At 49.3% G+C, this 9022-nt stretch overlaps 1 protein-coding gene across 1 annotated transcript; it reads right to left on the bottom strand.

Moving 5' to 3' along the window:
• Window positions 1-389: 389 nt before the first annotated feature.
• On the bottom strand, window positions 390-8489 carry LOC146396531 (uncharacterized). Its single transcript, XM_084997473.1, has 6 exons — window positions 8312-8489; window positions 4527-4730; window positions 3944-4139; window positions 3355-3813; window positions 3109-3240; window positions 390-1693 (listed from the first exon to the last, which is right to left on the bottom strand). Exons 1-6 carry the CDS (start codon window positions 8487-8489, stop codon window positions 1663-1665), a joined length of 1200 nt encoding a protein of 399 aa, XP_084853599.1. The 3' UTR covers window positions 390-1662.
• Between the last annotated feature and the right edge of the window lie 533 nt (window positions 8490-9022).

The raw sequence follows: 9022 nt of genomic DNA, 5'->3' as shown, positions 1-9022 counted from the left end.
AATCATGGACTTGGAGAAGAGACTTGTGGCTGCCTGGGGGGAGAGGGAGGGATTGGGAGCTTGGGGTTAAAGGATGCAAACTATTGCTCTTGGAATGCAATTACAATGAGATCCTGCTGTGTAGCAGTGAGAAATATGTCTAGATACTTAGATCGCAACACGACAATGGGAGGAAAAAGTATGTATATACATGTATGTGTAACTTGGTCCCCATGCTGTACAGCAGGGAAAAAAAAAAAAAAAAGAAACCTTCCGACTTCAAATACAACTTGCCAATTGACACAACCATTTGGGGGAGCAATCTGGCAACACACAAGTTAAAGATGTGTGTACCCAAGGATACAGGCATCCTACTGCTGTGTACAGATACTAAAGGCTTTGGCATCACCTTTTTTTTTTTTTTTTTTTCTTTTTCGGACCACACTTGCAGCATATGGAAATTCCTGGGCTAGGGGTCGAATCAGAGTGGCAGCTGCTGGCCTACACCACAGCCACAGAAACACCAGATCTGAGGTGTGTCTGTGACCTACACCACAGCTCAAAGCAACTCCAGATCCCTAACCCACTGAGCAAGGCCAGGGATCGAACCTGAGCCCTTATGGACATTATGTCAGGTTCTTAACCTGCTGAGCCACAACAGGAATTCCACATCACTTTTTTTTTTTAACTGAAACTCACATTATTAAATAGATTTTGCATGACAACTCAGAATACACACACACACACACACACACACAAATCTTTATACTCATGTGAATGAACAGAAGCATGAATGGACAGTGTTGTCTCAGAACTAGATTAACACTCCCTCTTGCTGTCAAAGGTACAATCTACAGAGCTCTGATTTCCTGGACATCCTGCTGAAGATCATGTTGGTCCTTTACATCACAGCATCATGCTGATTGGACAGAATGAGTAAAAAATGGCTAGTAACTTTCACCGGAGGCCTTGGAAATTCATGGTGCTCCAGAGGGCAAGGAGTTCGGGGGTCATGCGTTCCAGGGAAGCTGTAGGCATCAAGGGGTCCCAGCCAGGCAGACATCCTCTCTGAAGTGAAAGGCAAAGCACTGCACAACAAATACCACAATGAGGAAAGCACAAGGTTTCGTGGGTCTTTCCAGGTTCTGGAGGAAACACATTTCACCCTTAGGAGCGCTGCTCCAGACCATCGACCGAGTGACAGGCAAGGCTATCAGCTTTGAGTGGAGCCCAAACCAGGAAAGTCCAGGGTTTGGTGCAATCAGTTCGAATGTTTGGGGTGAACCATCAGGCAGACTCTGTGATGATGAAGGTACCCCATGGGGAGGAAGATGTGGCAGGAAGCTTATGCAAGTCCCAGTGGGAGAATTACAACACAGGCTTCCGGGATGGTCCAGCAAGACCATGCCACCCCAAGCAGCAGACTGTATCTTTTTTGAAAAGCAGCTCTCACTGGGGCCCTCACAGAAATTGAATGATTGGCCACAGGTTAAGAGAAGCCCTGGGTCTGAAAATTCCCCATGGCTGGATTTGAACTGTCAAGTTTTAAAGTGAGAAGGGCACAATAGCAGCCCTTCGTAAGAAGAGTCTTTCTCACACAGCCTGGGTCCGGGATTCCAGCCTCACAGAGCTGGCAAAGGCCACCGATGCTGGGGAAACCTCTCTTCAAGTGGTCCTTCACCCTCAGCATGGCTCCTGTTTCTCCAGGAGGGACCTGTCTGGGGGAAAATAATTGGATACACTGCCATTCTGGATCTCTTTTATTATTTATTTTCATTAGATCAGTCTGTGTTTCATTTATTTATTTATTTATTTATTTTTGCCTTTAAAGGCTGCACCCGAAGCATACTGAAGTTCCCAGGCTAGGGGTCACATTGGAGCTACAGCTGCCAGCCTACACCACAGCCACAGCAACTAGGGATTTGAGCCTTGTCTGCAACCTACACCATAGCTCACGGAAACACCGGATCCCCAACCCACTGAGTGAGGCCAAGGATGGAACCCACATTCTCATAGATACTAGTCGGATTCATTTCTACTGCACCACAATGGGAATGCCCTCTTTTCTTTTTTTGATGTTTCGTTTTTGGCTGCACCTGCAGCTTGAGGAAGTTCTGGGGCCAGGAATGGAACCAGAGCCGCAACAGTGACAAGGCTGGATCCTTCATCCCATGAGCCACCAGAGAACTCCTTTTCTTGGTTGCTTTTAAACCATTTGAAATCGGGATGCCTGGGGGTTCTCTAGTAACCAGGAAAGCAAGTGACACATGAAAAAGTCAGGCATCCTTTCTGATACTCCGCTGAGCCAACTCAATGGGAACTGGGCAACTTCAGCCCTGTGGGTGAGAAGCAGAGATGCTGAGGGGACCGCAGATGTCTGGGGAGGCTGCAGCAGGTAGGGTCTAAGCCTCTCCCTGCAGGTTTCTGCCTTCCCATCTGTCCCTTCTACCAGTTACGATCAGAGAAGGGGTCAGAATCCTGCTCCCTGAAGGCTCAGCCTCTCCCTGGACTGAGCATGGAAATCCAACCTGGGTGGCAGCTGGGACCACATCCTGAGAGGGGGCAGCACAGGGAAAATCAGAAAGAAAAGATACTGGAAGGAGGCACATCAGTCTCCCCACCTGACCCACGGAAACTTCTACAGCAGGGTCAGGGCGGCAGTGGCTTACTGTTTTGTTTGTTTGTTTGAATTTGTGTGCTTATTCTCTTGAATAGACACTCCAAGTATACTAAGAAAACAAATCAAACAGCACAGAAAGTCCATGAATTAACCAACTAATATTTCTCCTGTTCCTACATCTCCGTCCCTTTCTGAGGATATGCCTGTTCATGGTTTCTGGTGTGAAATAGGTATACTTTTCCTGTTTAAAAATGCAACTATAAGACAGTAAATCTTAAAAGCTGCCTTCAAACACACCAAATCATATCTCTGCAGGTGACAGATGTCAACTAGACATTGCAGTGATCAATTCACAACATATACAAATACCAAATCATTGTGTTGTACACTTCGAATTAATATAATGCATGTAATTATGCCTCAGTAACGGTAATAACAACAACAAGCAGAATCTGGAGGGGAAATGCAACTATAAATCTTTACATGTTAAGCGTTAGAAGACTTATCACCTCTCACGTTTCTCTGCTCCCATGACGGAAACTTGGAGCCTGGGACGTGCTGACCACCCACAGGGCCTCGTAAGGGTGGAAGGACCATCTCCAGGTCTGGGTTCCTGGGTATCTGAGCAGAACACTCTAGGCCTGCAACCCAGAGCGCGAAGGAAAGAGGGGACCAGAAAAGTTTCTCTGAGGAGCATTGCTTCCTTCCGGAGCGCCGCGTCCTCCCCTCCGCATCTTCTTGCTTGGTACCCTTACCTCTGACCCTGGAAGGATGCTCCTTCTCGCCTGCGCTCAGGGGCTCCCCACCTACTAGGTGGTTGTCGGAGGCCAGGCCGGGGACAGCGGTGCGGGGCTCGGAGGCAAAGGTCAGGGGCGGGAAGGAGCGGGAAGGAGTGGTGCCGGAGGTGAAGCAGGGCGGGAGAAGGTGAGTGCAGTGGAGTCAAGAGGCGGTGAGGACCCAGAGTCAGGGGTGGAGTGGAACTAAAGGCAGGAGAGATAAGAGAGGCCGGAGAGCCGGGGGCGGAGCCCCAGTGGGCTGGGTGGGCGTGGTCAGGGCGTGGCAGGGGCGGCCCGGTCCAGAGCGCGCGAAGCCTACCCGCCCTGGGAGCAGAGGTCCTGGAGCGGCACCAGCAGCTGCCAAAGGGCATCTTGCGAGGCGAGGTCTGGCGGAGGTCCTGCGCAGACTTAGGAGACACGGCTGGACTCGTGACTCGGCTGCAGGTGACGCCAGGGAGACTCAGTACGCGCTCCGAGGCGCAGTCCCGGGCTGGCCCGGCGCCACTGGGCAGAGGTAAGGCTGGGTCAGGCGACTGCTGCGGTGGCACTCGGGGCTCCGGAAACTTACTCTGTATGTCCGGGTGCTTCCAGGCGGAGGGAGCCTGAACTCGGAGCTGTGCGTGGGGTCTGGTGAGATGACTGGTCGGTCCCGGAGCGCCTTGAGGGGGAGGAGGGTGTAACGGGGCTCCACCTCTCTGGATGCACAGGACCTGTCGGGAGTCTTGGGCGGTCGGGAGTCTTGGCGGCTTCCAGGTCTCTAGGTGCTGCCCCAGAGTCAGTGAGGGGTGTGGCCAACGGGAAGGCTCTCTGGATTGTTTCCCAACTTCCTAGGCCCAGGTTAGTCAAACTGCGGTACTGGGGTAGGAGTGTGGTCCCGTTCATACTTAACCCCTGTCCTGCTCCTGGCTCAGTCAACCAGTCAGCACGGAATATGGAGCGAATCTCTGCGGCCCCATCTTTACAGCTGTGGGATCCCACTCCTCTGCTCCTCGGGAACCCAGATTTTGGTCCCCCTTTTCCTCCCACACTCGAGTTCCAAAAGCCGATCTTGGTCCACGGAGGGAGGCAACGCCCTAGGCGCTTGTCTATGGCCAGAAATCTGGGACCACCCGGAGGCGCCTGAGATTGATATCAAAGCAGTTTGGGGGTACGGTGGAGACTGGGGGCCCTCAGGGGTTGGTACTGGGGGAGGTGGTTATGGGTCTCTGGAACTGGACTCCACGGAGGAACTGCAGTCCAGTGGCGAGGAGGGGCACACGGCACAGCGCCTGGAGCGTCCACTCGCAGGGCAGCTGGTGTTAGGACTGTTGCTATTTGGATCACGTGCACGTGGGGTGGCCATGTGGATTCGGCGCCTAGGATGCAGGGGAGGGTTCAGCCCCCGGAGCAGTCAGCCCAGGGCACCATTCCATTCAGGACACAGGCACCTGTGTGGGGTTTCGGTCAAGTGCAAAAACAGGGAGAGTAAGGCAGGTGCCTGGTTGAGGGGTCTGCAAGTCCTGGCTCTGACCCAGGGCCCTGGAGGTTCAACGCACATGGTCACTGCATGGTGAGTTAGAGTTGCCTGGTGGCTCAGCTGGTTAAGGATCCAGTGTTGTCACTGCTGTGACTCAGGTCACTGCTGTGTCATGGGTTCCAACTTCCACATGCCCCAGCCCTGCCACAAAAAGAGCTGGCATTGTGAGAATCAATGTCCTTTTCCGTGAGCCTTTCTGCCTAAAGCTGGCCTAGAAAGTCATTGGAAGGGGCCTTGCCAAGTGAAATTTTAAAGTTGGTCACCACACACAGCTGGAATTCCTTGGAAATCCAGCTGTCTTTGAAGCACAGGTTCCCGGGAAGTTCAAGTTGTTACTTAGCCTCACCAGCTCTTCCTATTGTCAGTCTTTTTAATTCTCTCCACTGCTTACAAAATCCTGATTTTGCTCGCATGGCTGATGTGCCAAGGTAAAATATTTCCCAGCAGACAGTGTGGCCACATGACAAGGTTTGAAGTACAAGCAGAGGTTCTTAGACGGGGCTCTGGGGACGTCTCTGGCCTGGGCTCAGTCGCCTCAATCTCACGTGGGAGCTGGGAGAGGCCTCCTCCCAGCTATGCAGCTTGTGAGCAGGCCCCAGGCTCCAAGATGGACTTCTCACCATCCTTATTGTCTGTGGCCTGTGTCGACAGCTCCTGGGTACTTGTTCAGGGTAGCTTAATGGATAATTCTCAGAGCAAGTGTTCATTCCTTGAAGCCCTCTGTGAGGATGTGGGATTAATATCTTTGGGGGAAGGTGGAGGGTCTTGCTTTGCCTTTCTCTCCTTGGGTTTTGGAGGATCCTGCATCCAGTATTTATTCATTAGTTTGTTTATTGACCACACTCACTGCATGTGAAAGTTCCCAGGCCAGGGATGGAACGTGGGCCACAGCAGCCACCGGAGCTACTGCAGTGACAATGCAGGATCCTTAACCCGGCCACAGGAGGACTCAGAGTGCTTGTGAACTTTAAGAGACATTGGAACCTTGGGTCATGGCTGCTCAGAAAAAGCAAACTGAGAGAGGAAGAAATAAAAAGTCCATTTAAATCCAGGCAGACCTTAGAGATACTGCAGGTTCAATTCCAGACCCTCACAATAACAAGTATCATGAGAACGGGAATCCCACATTTTTTTTTTCTGGTTTTCCTGGGCGTAGGAAAGTTATGTTTACACTGTACTGCAGTCTTTTAGGTGTGCAGCAGCATTCTCTCTTTTTTCTTTTTTTAAAAGTTTTATTGAGTATTGTTGATTTCCAAGGTTGTGATAATTTCTGCTGTACAGCAAACTGATTCAGTTATACATGGACACACATCCATTTTGTATCAGATTCTTTTCCCAGATAGATTATCCCAGGATATTGGGTAGCATTCTCTGCGCTCTATAGCAGGTTCCCTTTGGTTGATCATTCCGTGTACTTCAGTGTGCATATTGCAATAGCATTCTGTCTAAAGAAAACAAGGTGCATCTCTTAAAAGACACTTCAATGGGGAAGTTCCTGATGTGGTGCAGCCAAAACGAATCCAACTAGGAACCATGAGGTTGTGGGTTCGACCCCTGGCCTTGCTCAGTGGGTTAAGGATCGGGCGTTGCTGTGAGCTGTGGTGTAAGTTGCAGATGGGGCTTGGATCTGGCGTTGCTGTGGCTGTGGTGTAGGCTGGCAGCTGTAGCTCTGACTCAACCCCTAACCTGGAAACCTCCATATGCTGCAGGTTTGACCCTAAAAGGACAAAAGACAATAAATAAATAAATGGTACTTCATTGGGAGTTCTCTGGTGGTCTAGTGGTTAGGATTTGGTGCATTCACCTCTGTGTCTTGGGTTCAGTCCCTGGTCTGGGAACTGAGATCCCATATAGCATGAGATAGCCCCAAACAAACAAACTTCACTGCTAAAAATATGCTAACCATCATTGGACAATGAAGGGGTTGCCACCAAACCTTCAATTTGTGAACAACGAAATATCAGCAAAGTGCAGCAAAACCAGGGCTGCCTGGAAGTTCCTGTCATGGCTCAGCGGAAATGACTCTGACTAGTATCCATGAGGATGCAGGTTCGATCCCAGCCTCACTCAGAGACCTCCTTTTTCTTAGATCAGGAGACCAAAAACTACACCAAGGGGCCAAAGCCAGACCATCATCTGTTTTGTAGATAAAAGTTTTAGAACACAGCTGCACATTTTCATTTATTTATCTTCTCTGGTGGCTTTCCTGTTCCAACAACAGATCTGTGTAGTTGTGACAGCTATAAAGTTCTCTTTTTCCTCTTCAGTCCTTGAAATATTTGACTTGTACGATGTTAAGCACAGAGAAGTATTGGCGAATACTTGTCCAGTGAAAGAACTCGTGAATGGTGCGAGTGAGTGAGAGTAGGTGAGGTTGGCTGGAACTTCTTTTTCTAGTGAAATAATACAGTGAGGGCTGATCCCAACAGGTCTGGCTTGGGACTGTTTTTTGTCTGCTTTAGAAGATCTCATACAAGGAGGGAGATGTGGCTGCCGTTGAGTGGTTGAAACCTTCGAAGTTAAGATTGCAGTTGTTCAGGATAGTCAGGAACGTAGGTGATTCCAAACTCAACAATCTCATTCTTAAACTCAACACTCCATCGTATCGACTGAGAGAGGATTTCCTTATGCGACTTGGTTATGCCATGGGGCTTTTGGAAACCTGCACATCTCTGATGAACATTCCTCAAGTCTCAGTTGCAAATACGTGGAGAGGGCACGAGATCTCTGTATTACTTAGGATGATGTTGGCTGCCATTAATATTATACCACTCCAAAAGAGCTGAAATGATGAGTTGATTATATTCCATAACAAGTCCAGAGATGGTTGGTTCTATGGTTTATTGATCCAGCAGCACACCAGCATCATCCAAGTGTTTTTGTTTTCCCACTCCATGATACTCAGGTACACTGGCTGTCATTCTCCAACATGTTTCCTTACGATCACAAGGTAGCGGCAGCTTTTCCAGCCATCACACACTCACTCAGCTGTATCCAAAGGCGAGAAGAAGGATGTTTCTTCTAGTGTATATCTCTTTGCCAGGAGAGAAAACCTTTCCACAAATGCTGCCACTAGTCTTTAGGTTCCACTGGTCCACAGTGGGTCCTGGATTCAGAGGAGTTGAATAAGTTGATCTTGGACATTTTTAGGATCTGTGATTGGGAGCAGGCCCTATTATCAAAGATGAAAGAATTGATTGTTAGATAGGTAGCCAATAATGCTCTCTCTCCAAAGTTCATATCTCTTTGATTCTGTTTTTCACAAAAGCCCTGGGTGTTTGTGTCCCAGCTTGGGGACTTGGGTGTTTATCAGTGGGCTTAGTCTGATTGATGCCCTTAGGTACTATACCAGTGAAGCCCAAGCAGAAAGTCCTTGTGCATGTGGAGAAGTTGGGGGGGCGGTGCGCAGGGTGGCAATACCAGGTGTGGGGGGATCCCGGATGCACTTTCCATAGCAGCTGTCTCCTTGTCTTTCTTCCGGGCTGGCATCATCTCCAATAGGCTCTTTCCTCCTGGTGGCAAGTTGACCACCAGCAGATCCCAGCATCCTTTCTGTTGGCTGGGTTGTTTCAGAAGGGAGAACGCTGCTCTGCCCCATCGGGTCCAGCACCAGTCCTGGGGCTGCCTCTTGGCTTGGATTATGGATACATCCAGAACCAATCTCTGTAGCAGCTCTGCAAGTGGGGAGAGAGGAGGCTGTCAGTGGACAGCAGAGGGGTCCTAGTTGGGAAAATGCTGGCAGGGCAGAAACAAGAGGTGGCCAGGCTGTTGCTATAGCCTTACCGATCCAGATATTGGACCTGAGAAGTCCAAATGTGATTTTCTAACTCTACACGCTCAGAAAATTCTGTCCGGGTACAAAAAAGTGGTATCTGTGGATTTTGCATAGAGCATGTATTTTCTTAAACTATTTGATCAAGTGGTGATGTTTTCAAACTCCAAGAACAACACAGATGGTGTTTATTCCTTCTGTGAGAATAAATGTTGCATTCTTTTTAGTAGAGATAAGAAAGATTGCACAAGAAAAAGTAAATGTATAATCAGAGTTACATAATTAGCAGAAGTTCTCATATTTCATACCCCTTTCTCCTTTCCTCCCCTTTTCCTCTTTGTCCTTGCTTGTGCTGCCAG

This window comes from Sus scrofa, chromosome 14, assembly GCF_054392235.1.
Source record: "Sus scrofa isolate SSC_HxYL_T2T_F1_AM1 chromosome 14, Sscrofa_HxYL_maternal_Yorkshire_Landrace_v2.0, whole genome shotgun sequence".
NCBI classification, from domain to species: domain Eukaryota; kingdom Metazoa; phylum Chordata; class Mammalia; order Artiodactyla; family Suidae; genus Sus; species Sus scrofa.
This window is presented reverse-complemented; position numbering and strand designations above follow the sequence as displayed.